The sequence below is a fragment of the Camelus dromedarius genome, chromosome 23, assembly GCF_036321535.1.
Source record: "Camelus dromedarius isolate mCamDro1 chromosome 23, mCamDro1.pat, whole genome shotgun sequence".
Taxonomy (NCBI): Eukaryota; Metazoa; Chordata; class Mammalia; order Artiodactyla; family Camelidae; genus Camelus; species Camelus dromedarius.
In genome coordinates, this window is record NC_087458.1 from 11782327 (window position 1) to 11802640 (window position 20314).

Below are 20314 nucleotides of genomic sequence, written 5' to 3' on the forward strand. Positions count from 1 at the left end.
TATCAACTGAGTAGACTGGTGGTGCCAATCACCAGCTAGTCAGCAAATCCTCATGCATTCCCTGACAGCGTTCTTCACCCCCAGCGTGATTGGACTGGCTGTGGTCGGGCAGCTGGGCAGTTAGCCCAAGGAGGCATGGGGAGCCGTGATGTCCCAAACATTTCCAGGCTCTTCACAGAAGAACTTCCGCTTAGTGAGGTGCTCTGTGTGCTTTATGTATGTCATCTTATTTAATTTACACATCAAACCCTCCACTGAGGTATCATCTCCATTTTACAGATAAGGAAATTGAGGCTCAGTGAGGGTAACTGATTCTTCTGAGACCTCCATGGTCAATATGTAGTAATGTTGAAATTTGGACCCTTTCCACTCCACCAGTCCTGTGAGCTATCCCTAAATGGAAACCAATGGCGCTAACAGGCTAGCGATGCTTTACGGTGACAGTGGTGGGCCTTGGCATCTTGAGAATGGCCTCTTCCTTTTCAGGAGATAGGTGATGTCCAAAGACAATCCCCCAACCAGAGCACATTGCTCTGCATCCTAGGAGCAGGTAGGGCTCTAGAAAGGTACAGAAGAGTCTGTGGTCCCCAGGCCAGAAAGTCTGGTACTTTGGCTTTAAGTCCCACCTTCTCCCTCTGATTGTACCTGCTCCTATCCTAGTGGGTAGGGACCTGGTGCCACATTACCCACATATTATGGCAATATCACCTCTTGCTCTTGTAGGGCTTCATACTTTTTCAGGATACATTCACATTGATCACTGCTTTGAGCCTCACAAACACTCTACAAGGGTAGGGAGAGCAGGTATTTTTACTCATGTTTAGGGAGGCTGCGGCCCGCAGGGGTTAGTGTATCCTTCTGTTGGGCGGTGGAGCAGTGGTAATGATGGGGTATGTGGTTTCCCTTGGGTTTGGTTTTGTAAATGTGGGAAGAGTGGCTCCAGAGGATAAGAATTTGTGGTAATGAATTGAGGGGGTTTATAGTGCTTGGAATTTGTACAGAAATGCATGCATTGATATTAATATGTAGTTATTCATAATTGTGTTATGCCTTTGAATAGCATTTTATTTTGCCCATTTGTCTTCCCCAATCCATCCTGGGCAGATGATGGAGTGAGTGTGGAGGAGCTGGCATGGCTGCGTGTCACTTTTCAGAGGGCATCCTTATAACTCTGGCGAGATGGGGCCTGACACCTGGGATCCTTCCTGCCTAGGAGACATCCCAAGGGACTGGTCTTGTTCCCTTAGCACCTATTTCTTCCTTCCTTTTCTGTAGCTTTACCCAGGACCAGAGGCATTAAGAAGGCCCTTCCCTAAGAGAGGTCGTGTGCTTAGCAGGCAAGGCTGTTAGCATCTACAGCACTCTTGGTAGTCAGGAGTGTGTCACCATTTTGCTAGGGAAACCAGGGTGGAGGGGAGGGGACACTGCAAACAACCAGGAAGGGGGATTGTCCAGGATTTGGAGTTTTCAATGCTAAGACCAGGACAGCGCCAGGCAGACCGACATGGCTGGTCACCCTGGTTGGCCTTCACCCCTACTTTCCTTGCTCCTTTCCCCTGCTCCTCAAGGAACCTCATGGCTCATGACAGGTGAGTATATGTCAGAAGGCTCCTTTGTGGTTGAGGGCCCTGGTTCAAGATGCAGCATTTCCTCTGTCCCAATGACTGCGTCTCAGCCTATCCTGGCTTTTGGCCTTATCCCCTTCAGAGTTCTCTTCTCTGAACCTTCCAGAACTACAGGGATCTGTCAGCGACATCTAAACGGTTTGGGAAGTCATGTTGTCTCAAGCATTTCCAGGCTCTTCCATAGCTCTGTGCTATGTAAGGTGAATCTTTTATACCTGTCCACAAAAAATCTTGATTAAAATACTAATTTCTCCTTAAAATGTTTGTTTTTCAGACAAATCTGAACCCTTGTGCTCTGGTGGCATTCCAAAGTGGGATGCAAGCAGTGTGGTTTGAGGTTCAGGTTTTAGGCCAGGTTTCTTACTTTTGTGAAGAATTTCTCTCTGTCCTACAGATGACCTTTGCCTGCAACCCCTTCTGTCCATGCCCTCGACCACTTCCTTTTCTCTAACCTAACTCTTCTGGTATTCATTCAAGGCCCTCCAGACAATCATTTCCAGACTTAGTTCTTTATTAGGTTACAGCTTGGTCATTCCTTGTTATCATTTTTTCTCCCTTATAGTCTTTTTTATTCTTATCCCTGATCTTTGGCAATTAAAAAGTGTTCTGTAATTTTTTCATAAAGAAAGGCATGGAGGGAGAGGGTATAGCTCAAGTGGTAGAGTGCGTGCTTAGCATGCACAAGGTCCTGGGTTCAATCCCCAGTACCTCCTCTAAAAATAAACTTAATTACCTCCCTCCCACAAAAATAAATGAATAAATAAACAAATATTTAAAAAAAAAAAGAAAGGAATGGAGCTCTGATAAGATACCATGTGCTTTTCATATATGGTCTCATTTAATTCCCATGATTACCCTGTAGGGTTCTATCTCACAGATGAAGAAGAGAAGGCACAGAGAGGTTGCCCAGCTGGTTGAAATTCATAGAGCTGCTTAAAAGTGGCAGAGCTGGGGTTGGGACTGCCAAGCCTTTTCATTTGATTCTGTCATACTGTCGTTATTAGAATATTGGCTTGGAAGCCAGGACACCTGGGTCATAGTCTCATCTGGACTCTGTAACTGGGTGACTGTGAGCAAAACACTTGGTTATTGGACATCATTGTGTTGTCTTGTTGGAGTGAAATAGGAAGTGGGATTGAAAGACTTTGGGGCTGCCTTCCAGTGCAGATGTCTCTCTCCCATCATTTCTACTCTCTGGGAAATTCTGTCTTCCAAGTCCATGTGTGACCCCATTTCTGCCTCTTCTCTCAGGATGCCCTTGTAGACCCTTCTCTTTGATTGGACTTCTTTGATTATCCTTGTGGCTTTTTTTTTACCCTCTTTCCCTCCACTTTATGGAGAGAGGAATTGTTACTATGACTTTGAATTCCTCAGACTTCCTGCTTCCCACAGCTTACCTAGATTACCGCATCTGAAAACTCATTGCAAAAATATTTGCTGTTTTATAGTAGTAAGTAGTGGTGGTGGGAATGCTGCTTAGTTACTCTGAGATGAGAACTGTGGGGTGGATCACCGTGGGAAGTTAGGTAATACGATGGAGGCCTAACAGTCTGGGACTGCCTGAAAGTAGGTAAAGAACTGAATAACATCTTAAAGAGTCTCACTTAACAACAGGAAAAGCTACTATTAGTTCATTTTTGTTTGACGGGTAAGGCTTTATGCTGGGTGTTGAGGATACAGTGGTGACAACTACATGATACCTGGTTATTACAGCCCGGTTAGGGGAGGCAAAGTTAATCTAAGAAGCAATTCTAGACTCACAACTTTGATAAGTGACATCAAGTGTAACGGAGAACTAACCTAGACAGGGAGCTGAAGGAAGATGTAAGTGTCAAGACTTTGTATACGTTATCTCATTTAGTCTTTACAGTGGCTCTGTAAAGAGCGTAGTCTATTTCCCATTTTATAGAAGAAACTGAAGTTCACATTTCAGTCCAGATCTGACTCTGAAGCCCAGGTTCTTTGTGCTACGTACTTCGTTACCTTCCTTAAGAGCCTTTAATCTCAGCCTCTGTAATTCTCTGTGCAGGGCCGTCACTTAACATTTGGGCAGAATAGACGGAAACTTCTATGTTGTGATTTGAAGGCTATAGTTAGTTGAAAGACATCTCTGTCACCAAATATCCTCTCCACTGATCTGATACTCAGTGCTAGAAACTCTGATGGCCAGTGAATAGCCTCTGAGAATGTTTGGTTTTCAGGACACACATAAGATATGAGTGTGTCATCTGGCTGGGCTAGTAAATTAGGATGTTTGCTGCCAGTGTTGTCCTAACATGGACTAGTTTGTCTAGTTAGTTAGCTGTGTGTAGAATGGATAGAGGCTGAGGACATGGAACACAAGACAGGGAAGTTTTTTTTTCAATTAGTGATAATATACTTTTATTTTTTTCCAAATTTTTTTGTTAATAGATTTTTTTTTTTTAGAGCAGTTTCAGATTCACAGGAGAATTGAGCAGAAAATACAGAAAGTTTGCACATAGCCCTCCACACCCACACATATATTCTCCCCTACCCTCAACATCCCTCATCAGTGTGGCATACTTGGTACAATTGATGAACCAACATGGACACATTATTATCAACCAAAGTCCACAGTTTACATTAGGGTTCACTTTTGATGTTGTACATTCTATGGGTTGTGACAAATACATAATGACATGTAGCCACCACTATAGTATCATACAGAATAATTTCATTGCCCTAAAAATCCCCTGTTCTCCATCTGTTCATTCCTCCCTCCCTCCCTCCCTCTCCCCAAGCCCCTGGAAACTATGATCTTTTTATTGTTTCTATAGCTGTGCCTATTCCCGAATGTCATTTGGTTGGAATCATACAGTTTGTAGCCTTTTCAGACTGGCTTCTTTCATTTAGTAATAAATCTTTTAAGGTTCTTCCATGTCTTTCATGGCTTGATAGCTCTAACTCATTTTTTTTTTACTGCATATATATTTTAAAATTTACATATATGTACTATTCATTAAGTTTTGATTAAGCTCAAGCTATGTTCTGTTCTCTCTTTGAGCCTCAGTTTTCCCTTCTGTAAAATGGGTTGGATCAAATGACCTTTAAGGCCACTTAAGCTCTGCTGTTGGGTCTGACTTCCCTGTGATTTCATCGTGATCTTTGTTCATCTCTCCATTCCTGGCTCACCTGGTGGTTTTACAGGTGATGATTTCATTATTGTGGAATATCAGTGTTTCTCCTCGCCTCTCACTATGCCCTGGGCTTCCCCCTTTTTCTTTTTCTTTTCTGTAGGAGAAGTAACCTGCTGGCCAGTAAGCATCCTAGGTAGGCAGGGTGGAAAGCACTCCCTGCCCGGGATGCAGCTCTGGCCTCTGCCCCGAGCCTGCATTTGTGATGTGAGCCAGAGATCTCAACCACGGAGCTGAGGCTTTCATTCATGAGCTAATAGTTGAAAAACCAGGACAGTATTTCTGTCTTACTGCTTTTTTCTTTCATCTTTGCTGTGTCTCTCAGAGTCCTCATAATAAAGAAAAATAATCAAGCCAACCTATCTAAGCTTTTGCTAATGGAGACTAAACCCACAGAGGCAGCTTCTCCATGGGCACGCTGGATGCTTCAGTTTTACCCTCTGTCCCTTTTAGAGACTCGCACAGCATTGGCATAAAGACAAGTAACCACAATTATTTATTTTGCACCCAGCCCCTTAATGTTGAGGAGCATGAAGGATTCTGCCGTGATCTCAGGCACATTCATCAGCCCCCACTGAGCCCCTGATCAATAGTGACACAGACGCATCAGATGGCCTTCAAATAGTGCTTCCTTTTTTGGATGGGCTGGGAGAGAGAGGAAGAAATATAAGTGCCTCATTCCTCTTAGACTACAAATAAATAAAGACGTGGTGTGCAGCTGCATTTCAGGCATTTTGGAAGCTTTTCTGGTGTGCGTGGGTGTTGGGGGGGGTAGGAAGAGGAGGGGAGAGAGGGGAACCTGCAGTGAAGCGTCTGTCTTGTTGCAGGCGGGGGTAAGGACACTGGTAAATGTCCATATGGGTACCTCGAAGTCCCTACTCCCCCTCCCGCACACCTCAGCACCTGAGGAACACAGAGCAGGCCTCGGAGGCGGGGAGCGGGACACCCCGAGGCAGCTTTACTCTTTTTTTGTCCCTTCCCCCAGAGCATTTAGTAGGAGGTCATTGGCTGAGTGTGTGCCCTGGAATCCGGGGCCGCTGCTGCCACTGCAGTTAATGCTGCTTTGTTCAGTGCTAAATGAGGCGAGAACTTTCACCCAGGTCACATTCATAATCCCGCTCAGCAGGACGCTCAGCTGTGCACCAAGAGCAGTTTCTGCAGGCAAGGAAGAACTTTCCCGTTGGAGCATTCACGCTGGCCTGGAGTGGGGAGACAGGTTTCTCGACCTCAGTTCTGCCATGACTGTATCTTTGGGCATGCCAGTTAACTTCTGTGGGCTGCAGTTCCCCTCACTCATTCAGCAGATACTTGAGTCTTACTCTGCCAGGCCCTGTTCTCAGGGCTGGGAATGTGGGAATATGAGGGCAAGGTGTCAGCCCTCAAGGATCTTCCATTCTACTGGGGCAGGCAGATGGTCACCATGTGAATGAGGCAAACCCCTAAGTGCAGACCATGTTAACTGCTGGGAAAAAAAACAGCGATGGTGAAACAGTAACTTTAGGTGGGGTGATGATGGTGAATATTTATTAAGTACTGGCAGGATACCCAGCTGTGCTAAATGCTTTTGATATGTTCTTACTTAATCTTTCTTTTGTGACATAACCTTGGACGTGATTCCTAAGGTTCCTTTTGGATTTGAAATCATCTGCTTCTATGATTCTAAGTTTTTAGCAGATATATCAAGACAGCCTTGGTTAGGGGACTGATTCACACGGGCCCTTAACAACTAGTGATTCCTAGATGCAGACAGGATATCACATTTCCTACTGCTTGTTTGTGTTTTCGGAGAGAGGACACAGGAGGCCCGGAGGGATAGGAGAAGGTAGGCAGGGTGATGGAATAGAAACCAGGCCAGGTTTGGGGCCTGAAGGAGAGAGGTGATAAGAATGCAGGCGGGAGGTCCTGGACTGGGAACCAGAAGCTGGGGGGAGACCACGCCCCTTCTCTGCCATCTGCTAACTGCTTTAGGCCTCATGGTCCATCTCTGTTAACAGGAGGGGCATCCTCCTGAACCTCATGTGGGTGTGCTCTGGGCTTAGCCTCTAGAACCGATCAGTTTATAGAGAGATGTGAGTTGGGATTGCAGAGATCCAGAGACTCACTTTACATTTATAGGGGTCCTGTCCTTTTACCCCTGGAGAATGTGGCACTGTAGTCTCTTCCCATGGCCTTACCTGCATTGGCCAGTCAGTGGGGGTGCTTATAGCCCCACAACACAAGATTCTGTTATCTTCTTCTGAAGAGTGTAGATTTGCTCTTAAGGACAGTTAACATGGCCAGTTTTACATCCTGCACCTGCCTCTCCTGAGGTGGGCAGCTGCCACTTTTGGCTGGACTCCTTGTGTATTTGTGCATTTTGGGGGTCATGTAAGACCTGGGTGGGGTTTATACATGATTTGGAGGCTCCCTTCCTGTGACACCCTCCTGTCAGGGATTTCTGCCCTCGCTTTCCAGCTCCTCTGGCTGTTCCAGTCTCTGGTGACCGGGTCCCTGGCGGTCTGAGTGTGCATTTTGGCTTGAGCTCCAGCCAGCCCCTGCGGCACTTGGGGGATTGTCCTGCCAAACAAAACTGCACGAACCAGGTCTCACCTAGTGCAGTTCCCTTCTTTCAAGGGTTGATTTCTTGCCAGTCTCTGCCTGCTTTTGATCTCTTGCCAGTGCCTTCAAAGTCATTTTTATTATTTCAAGTAATAGACTTTGTTTTTTAGAGCAGTTTTAGGGTGATAGAAAAACTGGGTGGCATGGACCTAGATCCCTATCCCCCCTCAGCCCCCCTCACAGTTTCCCCCATTACTTGCATCTTGCATTAGAGTGGTGCATTTGTTACAATTGATGAGCCATTATTGATAAATGATTAACATCCATGGTTTGTATATATAATCCATAGTTCACTCTGTATATTCTGTGCATTTGCTTTTTTATATCTTGTCCAGAGTTTGTTGGAGACCTAGTCTGATGATAACAGTTTTTTCAACATTGTTAGAAGCAGAATCATCTGATGCATTTAGTTTTGATTCATACGTAAGTTTTTTCTCAGTCTCTAGAAACACTTGACAGAAACTTTGTAAATAAAGGGAGTTCCCTGAGGAAGGGAGGGGCAGAAAGTCTAACAAGTCGATGGGTGGTGGTGATATTGGTGACTGTGTTAAGCTGTTACGTCTTGCTGCTTTTAGTGTTGTGGTTCATGTACCAGGAAATACTATGGTTCAGTTTATCATTGTCTTCAGAAGTTAATCTCCAGAAAATAGGGTGGAAGCAAGAAAATGAAAGAAGAAACTGTGTGAGGTATTAATCTAACACCAAGGCTGAGGTTGCCCAGAAACTTACCACAAAAAATCTGAAGTCCTTTGGTTAACCTTATTTGTAGTTAACTCCTGCTTATCTGGAAGATGAAGCCACAAATAAAACTGACACAGATAATCTAATCTCTTGATTACTCCATACAGTTTGCATCGTCCTTCTGTTTTTTTTTTCCCCCTCGCTGGTAATGAAAAGGAAGTAGGCCCTTTTTTAACTTCTTTACCCCGTTTCCCCCGTAAAATCAGTGGCAACTATTCCGAATAGAGGCCTTGTGATATCTTACAGGAAGGATTCCCAGAAGACTGACACAGGAATTCTATAGGAGTCTTCCAGAATGCTAGGTGATTAAAAATCCACCAACAGAAGGGTTTGCTATCCCATCATCTCTTGGTAAGCCAGGAATTACTTGTGAGCAGGTGGCTTAGGTCCAGTTCACATACGTGAATAAAAGTCAGGTAAGTTTGTAGAATCACAGTAGGGTGGGAAGGTTGACTGGAAGAAGCAGGCTGATGCCTGTAATGCCTGAATACCAGGCAGAATCGAGGGCTTGGGCCCTCTTTTTCTTTCCCTCCTTGGGGTGGAGATTCTCCCATGTGCACTTAGGGGTGAATAATAAGGGTTCATTCTTAGATATGCCAGTCAGTCAGATATGTTTTGAGTATCTCCTGTGTGCCTGGATCTCTACTAGTCATGGCCAACCAGTATGAATAAAACATGTTTAGTCACATGTTGATGCTCTAAAGGAGAACTATATGGAGTTATGGGATCCATCCATACAAGAATCTCACCTTCCCTAGGGACCAGAAGAGGTAGAGATCTACGGGATTGTGGGTATTGGAAGACTGGGGGGATGGGGGTGGAAGAAGAACATCCTGCGCACAGGGACGAGCATGTGAGAAGATATGATGTATTTGAGTACCTTCCGAATAATGGAGAGGCCGGTGGTGTGAGATGAAGCTGGACAACGGGGGCTGTGTGGGCCAGGCTGAGGGTTTTGATTGTCATCTTTTAGAGCAGTTGGAAGCAAGCACGGGAGCTTCTTGAGCCTGGGAGTAACACAGCCTGATTTGCATTTGAAAGAGATCACTGATAGCCTCATGGAGAATGGTTTGGAGTTGGGCCATGGGGACAAGAGAGAAACCAATGAGAAGGCCTTCGTGTAGATTAAGTGAGAGAGAAAGGTTTTCTGGGATCAGGTAGTGGAAGTGTTGTTGGAGAGGTGGAGGAGAGAGAATTGAAGGTCCTGGTTGCTGATTAGCTGTGATGGATAAAGGAGAAGCACATTCAAGGATGACTCGCAGGTTTCAGGCTTGAATAACTGTTGGACAGAGTTGTAAATCAAGGTGAGGAAGGTTAGGGGAGGAGCATGACCGGAGGGGTGGAGGGGAAGAAAGCATGAGTTTCTATTTTGGAAATGATTCCTCCAGTTCCCAGGCATTGAGTTGACCTGCCTCTGTTGTCCAGAGCCCAGTGCCCTGCAGGAGAGGCAGATAAAGGGGATGCCGTTTCTGAGTAATGACCTGTCATCGTGCATCCGCCTTTGACTGAAGGCAGGGAATTAGTTTCACCTGATTCCTGTGGGAGGTGACAGAAGCCTGGATGTCGGAAGGTTGTTAAGTCAGCAGACGAATGAGGTTCAGATCTGGGAGCCAACTTCCCAGTCTCAAGCGGTAGGTGCCAGCCTAGATTCAGTTTACCAGGGAAATGAGCAGTTTGACCCTCGAAGTTGAGTGGTTACAAGGACCCCTTTCCCAGATGGGTCTTGTCTCAGACTGTGTCTTACTTTGCTCAGAATGGAGCCTCAGGGTGGACTGAAGTTAGCTGTGGAGGGGGTAGTGGCCAGGTATTGAGATGCTCTTTGCGTTGTGGGGTTATACATGTACGCAGCAGCAGCAGTCACTCATCGTACCCTCTGATTTTGCCCTGAGGAATGGATTTTCTGATCCTTCTGCTTCCCTGGAATTGGCTCTGCTTTTTTGATTCATGATTAGTGTGGATATTTAGCTTTTGACTAGGAGATTTGGACCTGAACCCTGCTTTGTTTTCTTTTCATTTCCTTGAATAACTGTAAGGTGCAGCTATGGTAGAGATGGGTTATCTGCTCCAGACTCATTCTCAGAAAGGCAGATTTGTGATTTTCTTCACATGATTGGGAGGGAAGATGAGCGTGTGGTGTGATTGAGTGGGATGTGTTAGTGTCGGATGGCTGTGTGCATGCTTGGTGTGTGTGGGGTGAGTCGTGTGTGCGGGTGGCACGTGAGGTGTGTGAGCATGTGTGCACTGTGTGTGTGTGTGTGAAGGTGTGTAATGTATGCGTGCACACGTACCAGCTTGGCTGATGGCTGGAGGAGGCACTAGCAGGGTGAAGATGTTGGGTGTCCTCTTGTGAATGCCTTCGCATACAGAATGCTACTCCCTTGTTAGGAAATCTTGCCTACAGCTAGAAAGCTGCCTCTCCTCTCTGTGTTGCCTCCATCCTCTGTACCCTGGCTGCTTTGGGATTCTCAATCCAGCTGCACCTCTTCCTGAGAAGGGAGAGTTGGGCTGGGTGGAGGTCTCAGGGTGGGGATGGGTCTCAGGGTGGGGATGGGCCCCAGTTGGGCACTTGCATTCAGGCCCAGTTGTGGCTCTCACTGGGTATCAGGCCCTTCCTCGGGGTGCAGGGATCAGTGTGGGAGGACTGTGCTGTCCCCTAGGTTCATCTATAACGGGTGACCTTGCTTGATCTTGAGGTCCCAGCTCTCATGTGATGGCCAAGGGAACACAAGCCCTGAAGGTCTGAGTGCCAAGTTAATCCCTACTGCTCACAGTTCAAGGCAAGAGCCATCAGGCGTGCAGCGTCCTGGAGAGGAAGCGTGGAAACTGCCCCCGGCTGTGGGTGGTGCTTTGAAGTTGGGAAGTCACAAACCTGGCCTCACGTCATTCCTGCCTATGTGGGTCACTGACATGCTGACAAACTGTGGGGCCCCAGCAGAGCTCAGAGGGGAGAAACACCAACCATGGTTAAATCTGAGGGGTGTTTACCTGCTGTGGTGACGCTGTCTGTCTAGGGCCCAGTCTGCAGTGCGCACCCTGCTTACTACAAGCTGCTCTTCAGTGTATTAGCACAAACTGTGGATCTGTACTGGGGGAAGTCCTTTTGCAGTATTTAGTTTTTGAAACCCTCCTCACTGGGGCCAGCCTTACCGCCCGATTTTAGGAAGAACCTTCTATTCCCACAACCACAGGAAGTACGTTTCCTGCAGAGACAACTGCCCTGCTCTTACCTTCTATTAACGCGACCTTTGCTTGGTTGGATAGACGTTTAAATCATCCTGGGGCTGTTGATTTCTAGGATGTCCCCTGGGCTATTTTATATAGTTTGTGTGTAAAAAGGAAGGGCACACGCCAGTGGGTCAGTATGGACTGGGGTGGTATCTTTGAAGGCATATCACATGCTTCGTAAATGTTGGGTTGTCATCCTCTTTTCTTGTTTTATTCTGCTAAGTAATGATACCTGAAATTATCTATACTTTTGATTCAACAATCCCACTTGTAGGAATATAGCCTAAAGGGCTACTTGGATGAGCTCAAAGGTGTGTAGATAAGGAGGTTTGTGAAAGCAATTTTGTAACAGTGCCCTAGGGTAAGTAGCCATCAGTAGGGGAGCCGTCGCATGTAATGTGACAGACCCATATGCATTGGTGGAGAAAGATAACCAAGTTTTATTTAAAGTCAAAAAAATGAAGTTGCAGAACGGTATGAATAGTAGGAACCTTTTTATATAAAACAGATTCCTCTGTATGTCTATGAATATATGTGTCTGTCAATACACAAAAGGATGTACATCAAACTGTTGACAGTGGGGGGACTTTATTCTTTTGCTTTGCATGTTTCTGCATTATTTGAAAGGGTACAGCAAGAAATTATTCATATATTAAACAACCTGCATGTCGTTTGGTTTTAAAAAATAAAAAGTCTAATCAGGTTAAACTTCTGACTAGAAAACTAGTCCATTCCTTTTCTCCATTTAGGAACTTACCCAAGGGTCTGAGGTCTCTGTGACATCCAGGGCTAATTCAATGAAGTTCTATCAATAAAGAGTATATATTCTTCTTTTTTATTCTTTTGGAGTGTTTTAATATGTGCAGAGCACATTTGTGTAAGAGATTTGTACCTTATCTCGTTTGATCTTTGCTGAAATCCCATTTTACAGATGAGGAAATTGAGACAAAGGCTAAGTGGCTTGTCACAAAGAGAGGGGTGGGAGATTCTTCACACCCAAGTTTTTCTGATTCAGAAGCTCTCCTGTTTAAACACAGTGCTTGCTGTGTCTCTGATTAAAAATGAGGCGAAAAGGGAAGCTATTTCTTGTTGCTTTTTAAGAAGTTAGAAATAGTCTCAAAACAAGACACCCTTTTTGCTCTTGATTTCCTCACCTGTAAAATGAACTGCATGACCTCTGAGGGTCCTTCCAGCCCTAGCATTCTGTGACTGGGAACGCTTGCCATCCCTCTTCTCAATGAATGTTTGCTTCTTCCCCACAGTACGTAGGAAGCCTGGATGTGCCGAGGCCCAACAGCAGAGTGGAGATCGTGGCTGCCATGCGCCGGATCCGGGTGAGTGGCTGGAGGTGGGGCTCTGTGGAGCAGGAACTCAAGCGTCCTGTCTGCTGGCCCTTTTAGAAAATACTGGAAGTGCCAGATTGGATGGCTGCACCCTTTGTAAACGTTGGACCCCCTCTCCTTACACTGGCCACGGACACTGTTGTGAGTTAGGTAGTTGATCTTGACTAAAGGCCAAGGTTAGAATGGCTATGGTGGCTGGAGGGTTATGTCCCTCCCTCCCTTATGACTGCTGCTTCTCCAGCTGAGTTGCATGTTACCCTTGAGGATGTGTGGGGTCTGCCAGGGAGTCAGAGAGAATGGTGAAGTATCTTTTTGATTCAAAGATTTTAGGGAAAATGTTTAGTGATTAACTGATAATTGGCTCAAAACATTTAAAAAGTAAAGCATTTTTATGGTACATAAAGATTTACTTAAATTTTTAAGAAATGTAGGATTTCAACAAAATCTCCTTGGTTGCTCTAGGCTCTGGACACGTGTGCATTCTCTTCTGGTATTTTGGGTACTCTTAGAAGACTTAGGTCAACATTCCAACCTGTCGCTTTCTGACTCTGTGATACACAGAGCAGAGACTGAATAAAAATTAGGTTATCTTCCAATCACTGTGAAGGAGTTTGCCCATGTGCTCTGCCATGAAATGAGAAATTAGATGTGTGCAATTTTGAAGGTGGGGTTGGGGTTGGTCAAGTGAATTGTAAGGACTTTTGGAGAGAACCAGTGTTGGAGGTGGCTGGCTTGGCTGTCCTGGATGTAGCCTGAATTGGGCTCTGTGTCTTCTGGAAGAATCTGCTCACCTCAGTGGAAAACACATAGCGGGTGTTGGGTGCTTCATTTTGTTTTTTGCCAATTTTGCTTTCAGTCAATTCATCTGATCAACAGAAACTGCAGTTCAATGACAGCAATTTTGGGAAGAAAATTAGTATTTTGCTTCTGATTCCCCAAGCAGTTCATCAGCCTAATAATCTTTTCACTGCTTTCACCAGCCCGGTCCTTCTGCATTTTTTATTGTTAAGTTGAATTTGTTGAAACTACCATTAAATGCAGTGCTGTTTTCCATGAACATAGAAATGAATCACTTCAAAGCATTTTCACTTGGGTTCATTTAATGTTCACAAGCTGTGAAATAGGGGTCATGTTACTCTCATTTTCTGGGTTAAGCTGAGGCCGAGAGAGTCAGAGGGGTCTAGAAATGGCGGGCGTGTGGCCTGAGTGCGCGTCTCCACTTGGTCTCATGAGAACTTGCGAAACGCATCGCCCCTTTGGCTTCAGGCCTGGCCTTCGGTGTTCCCACGCCTCTTCTCTTCCTTCACCTGCCTGCTCAGGTAGAAGGCACTGAGGCTGCAGCTGGGCATGTCTGGGGTGTTGCCCTTGTGAGGATGCGTTACTGTTCTCACCACCGATGCCACCGTTGCCACTGTGATAAGAACTGGACCTGGAGCTGGCCTGGCCTTAGGGTTTCAAGTAAAAAAAATTTCCTCTTTTCTTCATATTTGATGGAGAGGCAGGGAATATGTTATTGGTAATATCACTGTTAATAATATCTCTATTAATACTGGTAGCCATTTTGACTGGGACATTGTGTTGTACACCAGAGATTGACACATTGTAATTGTACTTCAATTAAAAAAAAAGTACTGAAGTGGAACAAAGTTAGAGGAATGGTACTACCTGACTTCAAGACATACTATGAAACTACAGTAATCGAAGCCTAGTGTTACTGAGGGAATAATAGATTTTATGTGTATTTGTTCTGACTCTATTTCTGCATATATATTTTAAAGTTACATCATAATAATTAAAATGATTATTCTTACAAAAATACTAGTAGCTATCAGTAATAGTTACTATTTAGTACTTTGTGTTAGGTGCTTTATTAGGCCTTTTAATATTGAAATGTTGCTATTTGCAACTACTCTGGATGAGGTGAGGGTATCATTGTTACATTTTGTAGATGAGGAAACAGAAACTGGGGGCATTAGATAATCCTAGATGAAACTGGTGTTGGTGGTTGGAGCTGGAATTCACACCCAGGACTGCATGGCTCCTTGATGGGATGGTGACCTCAGCTTGAGAACCCAAGGGTCAGGATGTGGAGCTTCCCCAGCGAGGGAGTCAGTGGCAGAAATAAACTTTGTAGACGGAACAGAGGTACGGGAAGCCATTGATGCGAAGCAACAGAGGGTAGGACGTGTGATGGGACTGGCTACACATGGTTCCTGGAGGCCTTTGGGGCTGGTGTGTGGGTATTCCTTCCCCTCCCCAGTCTGCTTTTCCATCATCACCTGTCAGCCCAACTGGCCATGTGCCAGCAGCTCCCTTCCCTATGACCTGCTTCCAGTGCTTAACGAGCAGCTCATTAAATGAGAGGGAGAAATTAATTGGCCAGAAAGCTGTTTGGTCTGGCTGTCCAGTCCCCTGTTTAGTCTGGTCACAATAAGGACTCTGGGTGTGTGTTTTACTCTGAACCCCCCAATTCACTGCTAGATCCAGTCTGCTGTTTTCTTTTCTTCTCTCTCTTTCAAAAGCTGTTTTGGCTGTAATTACAGTTGTCAAGAACTAGGGCATGTGATTTCTGTGTAAAGGACTATTCCTGACTTTGTCCTTTTATGTTGAAAGATGCCAGACTAACGCTGGGCAGGACACTGTGGGGTTTGGTTGCTGGATGTTCTTGTGGATTCACAAGATGCAGCCCTCAGCTTGAGCCAGAGCAGTGGCTCGTCCTCAGAGAGAAGCAGTCACAGTAAAGACCACGGTGCCTTACACCTGTGAAGTGCATTGTGCCTCGCCAGGCCCTTTAGATGCCAGTCTCCCGCATCCTCTCTGGAGCTCTGCACAGGGGAGTGGATGGAGTAGTGCAGACCGTGTTCATTTCTCAGAGCAGGAAGCACTCAGAGTGAAAGGACTGGCATGAGGGTGGCCAGATTGATCTTCTGAGTTGGGGCTCAGCAGGTGTGTGGTTTGCTGTTCTGCCCCAATACTGCACTGCAGTGTTGACTCTGAGCTAAATATGTGGGCTGTTGATCTGCCTGGTGGCTTTCCTCTTCCCTCTCCCTGTTTCTCATTTATTCTCTTGCCATGTAGATTTTCTTTTTCGTTAAAAAAAAAAATCTTCTCAAATGTGCTTTCAAAGTTTTTTTTTTTTATGGTGGTTAAAATCATGTAACATTTAACTATTTTTAAGTGTGTAGTTCAGCAGTGTTAAATACATTCACACTGTTGTGTAACAGATCACTCTTAAACTTCATCTTGCTAAACTGAAACTCTGTACCCATTAAACATGAATTCTCTCTCCCCCTTCCCCCCAGTCCTTGGCAGCCACCTTTACATTTTCTATCTCTGTGGTTTTGACTGCTCAGATACCTCATATGGGTGGACTCATACCATATTTGCCAATTTGTGATGCTTGTTTCACGTAGCATGTTGTCCGCCAGGCTCATCCACGCTGTAGCATGTGATCAGATTTCCTTCCTGTTTAAGGCTGCATAGTATTCAGCTGAAGGTATATAACACATTTTCTTTATCCATTTCTCTGTTGGGCACTTGGGTTTCTTCTGCCTTTTAGCTTTTGTGAATAATGCTGCAATGAACATGGATATGCAGGTATCCATTTGATATCCCGTTTTGAATTCCTATGGATGTATACCTAGAAGTGGGAATGCTGGATTCTATGGTAATTATTTTTCTAAATTTTTTAAGGAACCTCCATACTGTTTTCCATAATGCTTGCATCGTTCTGTATTCCCCTAACAGTATATAACGGTTTCAAGATTTTTTTTTTTTCTTAGTAACATGTACCTTCCTGGGTGCTGGCCCTTTAAATAGGTTTTCTTTTTCTGGTAAGGATCTGTTGGGTTGGGAACCACTAAGCCCTTGGAGTGTTGCTGGGTGGTCTCAGGAAGCAGGACATGCATTCACTCTGGATTGCCAGGTTGCTTGCTGTCATAGGGCCCTTCTAGCCAGGGCACAGGAGATCCCCGGGAAGTCTGTGGGGGACTCACTGAAGGCTGGGGTCAGTGATAGCAGCCAGGTGACCCCTGAGGTGAGGATACCGTGGCTCAGGGAGGACTTGCAGTTCCTGGAGGGCAGGGACCACAACACATCATACTGCCTTTGAACCCCAGCTGCCTACCCTGGTTCCTAACTATTAGTACACACTCACAGGTTTATCTTGAATGAAAGAACGACTTAAATGTTTTCCCCAATATAATGTACTGGCATAAACTCAGTCTATTATGTACTTCAGACATATGGAATCATAGCATATTATTCATTGTCTGAAGTGACTGTAACTGCAGTTTATCAGTTTGTCCACCGGATTTTACAGAGGCCCAAGGTCATACAGGAGGAAGACTCAGATCTTCCGACGCCCAGCCCAGAGTGCTTTCCACCACTGCAACGTGAGGCCGCTGGAAATTCACTGCATGCTTTTTTGCTTCCTTGTTTTCTTTGGATAGCTTCTAGGAGTTTCCATTGATTAATTTGGGAGTTGGGGTGGATTTTGGGGAGCACTGACTGTCAGACAGAGTTGGAATAAATGGTAGTCATGGTAGCAGTAGTTTTTGGATCTGCCCCACTGCTTTTTTTTTCTTTTCCTCCTGTTGTCATTTTCTTTTTCAGGGTCTGCCACTTTCCCCAAGGTTGGCAGAGATATCTTTAAACTGGTCCCCTTGACCCAAAAAGACCCTGATCCGTTCCCTTGTTTGTCATAAGAAGTCTTCAGTTTCTTTTATTTTCTGTATTAGTTTTACTGTTGCTACTGAAACAAGTGACCACACATGTACTGGTTTAAAACAATACATGTTTATTGTCTTACAGTTCTAGAGGTCAGAAGTTTTAAATGAGTCTTATGGGGTTAAAATAAAAAATGGGTCAGCAGAGGCTCTCAGGGAGCATCTGTTCTTTGCCTTTTCCAGCTTCAGAGGCTGCCTGCCTTCCTGGGCTTGTGGCCTCATCACTCTGAACTCTGCTTCTATCATCACAATCCCTTCTTTGACTCTGACCCTCTTACTTCCCTCTTATAAGGACTATTGTGATCACTGGGCCCATCTGGATAATCCAGGATAATCTTCCCATCTTAATCATGTCTTCAAGGTTGTTTTGCCGTGTAAGGTAACATAGACACAGGTTCCAGGGATTGGGACGAGGACACCTTTGGAGGCCCATCACTCCACCTACCACGCCTGCCTTGTTTACTGCCTGCCTAAAGGGATAAGCTAAGTGGTGGGGGCAGGGCCAAACCTGCAGGCCCTCTGATTCCGGTTTGGATACTTTCCCCACTCCAGGTCAGCTGCCTCTTATTGGGTCAACCCATGTGTTCTCTTCTGATCCCTATGTTGACCCAGGCAGGAAGGCAGCTTAAGAGACACTCTGCAGAAGCACTGGATGACTGTCCTGCTCTTTGTCTGCCAGGGATCCAAAGGTCTGCGAAGATGCTAGCCAGAAGAGGAAAACAAGAGAAAAGGGAATGACTTTTTTTTTTAAGAAGAGTTCACAAAGTTTAGTGAAGTTCTGCGTGAACCCACGGTTGGTCTGGCACTGGGTTTGCTCCCTTGGAGGTTACTGGTTGAAAGTGAAGGGTGGCTAGTAATTCTGAAATCGGGCTGCTGGCTTTGCACCATCGGGCCTGCTGTGTGAGTAGTGAATTTGGCAGCGAAGTATTTGGTATGATTTTTGAGTCCTTTGTTCCCAGAGGTTAGTACCAATCACCTGCGTGGCACTTTTTAGCATCCTTGTGAAGGCAGCTCTGTGTAGTCAAAACAGCTCTCAGTGAGGAACAGTGAGAGCTGGACTTTGAGTCTCCTGGGCTTGACGGCTCACCTTGCTGGGGTGTCTGATGGCCATTAGTCTCGGTTTGCTTGTTTATAAAGGGGAAATGATGACGCTTCTTGTTCTCTCTGGTGCTATTGTTGAGTCTGCAATAGTGCATGAAAAAATACTTCGTACACCAAAAAGGGCTATTTATATTCATCAGTATCCATTTTATACCTTCCTCGGGATTTCAAAACATTTTGTAAGTGCACATAAATACCGTGAGAGAGATTGCGCTGCTTCACCTAGCTCCTTTTAATAGCCAGCGTCTCTTTTTATCAGGTTTCCGTGCAAATGTCATTTCCTTGGGGAGGCCTCCCCTCACTCGGTCCTTCTGTCCTCTCATAGGATCTGTGGCCGTACCCCTCTCTTTTGAAGCACTTGTGGCAACTGTATTCCCGGTGTCTGACAGGGTGCCCGCCTTTGCTCAGTAGACTTTTATTGAGTGACTGAGAAAATTAATCTTAGTTGATAACCATGTGAGCACGAAGCAGTGAAACTTAGGGAGGCTCCACCGAGGGGGTGTCAGGAAGAAAAAATTCAGATCTGACCAACCGTCTACCTTCACCAGGGCCACTGGTGTGTGGAGAGCCCGGCCGGGCTCCAGCCTGGCAGCTGGTGTTCTGTTACTCTCCTACCTTTGGAACCTGCTGTAGCTGCTGGAAGGGAAGCCTCAGGTCGGGAAGGGGAGAGGCATCCTGTTGGGCCTTCAGTACTGGAAAGGAGAAGGCTGTCCTTGTGGCCAGAGACCAGGTTTCTGGCCATTAAAAACCCAGGGAGCAGAGCCCTGCAGTAGAAATGTGGTGCAGCCTCATGGAGGCTGTGCAGCCTGGACCTGGCGGGGTGAATGTGTGCAGCCACGGGCACTTGGAGATGTGTGGTCCCGCATCGTGGCTCCTCTGGCTGTGGGCTGGGTAAGCTCTTGACTGTATTGCAAACAGCTTTCCCAACAGTCCAGCATGGGATTGGAGCTGGCTGTTGAACCGTGACTTGATTTCTCAAGAGTGGCTGCTCGGGACTGTTGTTGGTCAGTAGCCCTGAGCAAAATGGTCTGGTGACCAGGAAATGGCCAAGCCCTCCCTTCTCCCACAACTCCCTTCCAGAATTGCCAAAAATTTCTCTGAAGAAAACAAACAAACATAAGTTGGCCCTGGGTGCTCTTGGGAGAACAGGAATGAAATGCTGTTGAGGGAACCTCCGGGGACTGGGGACACTGGTAGCTTTATGGAGCAGCGACTGGAGCTGTGAGTGCCTCATAGCACGTTTTCCTCCCCACAGGCATTAAGGCCCTGCGCGTAGCCTCTTTTCTTCATACATTCAGCCACACAATCCATATTTTACCTGCTCTGGGAAGCTTTGTCCAGGGATCACTTCATCCCTTTATGTAACTCTCCTCCTTAGCGGCTACTCTCAGCATCATTTGCTCTTTTTTCATTAATTGTTTCCTTCTCTTCCCAAGTTCAGAGTTGGCAAGTCTACCTCTGAACAGCTTAGGTTGTAACACCAACCTCCTTTTCATTATTTTAGCATGGCCCTATTAATTTCCTATTGCTGCTGTAAACAAATTACTACAAACATAGTGGCTGAAAACAACACAAGTTTATTATCTTACAGTTCTGGAGGTCAAAATTCCAAAATGGGGCTAAAAATCAAGAAGCTGGCAAGGCTGCTTTCCTTCTGAGACTCTAGAGAGACTCTGTGCCCTTGCTTTTCTGGCTTCTAGAGGCTGCCTGAATTCCGTAGTCCTTGGCCCCTTTCCATCTTCAAAGCCAGCAATCACATCACTCTGACCTCTTTGACTCTGACTCTTCTGCCTCCCCCT

The 20314-nt window shown here is 45.7% G+C and overlaps 1 protein-coding gene across 2 annotated transcripts in view; it reads left to right on the forward strand.

The window, feature by feature from the left end:
- LOC105092694 (carboxyl-terminal PDZ ligand of neuronal nitric oxide synthase protein) overlaps positions 1-20314 on the forward strand; it is a 281400-nt gene that overhangs the window by 56294 nt on the left and 204792 nt on the right. For both annotated transcript variants that reach the window (XM_010984410.3, XM_010984411.3), the window contains exon 2: positions 12607-12678. In XM_010984410.3, the coding sequence (XP_010982712.1) occupies positions 12607-12678 (72 nt within the window). The remainder of the gene's footprint in view (positions 1-12606; positions 12679-20314) is intronic.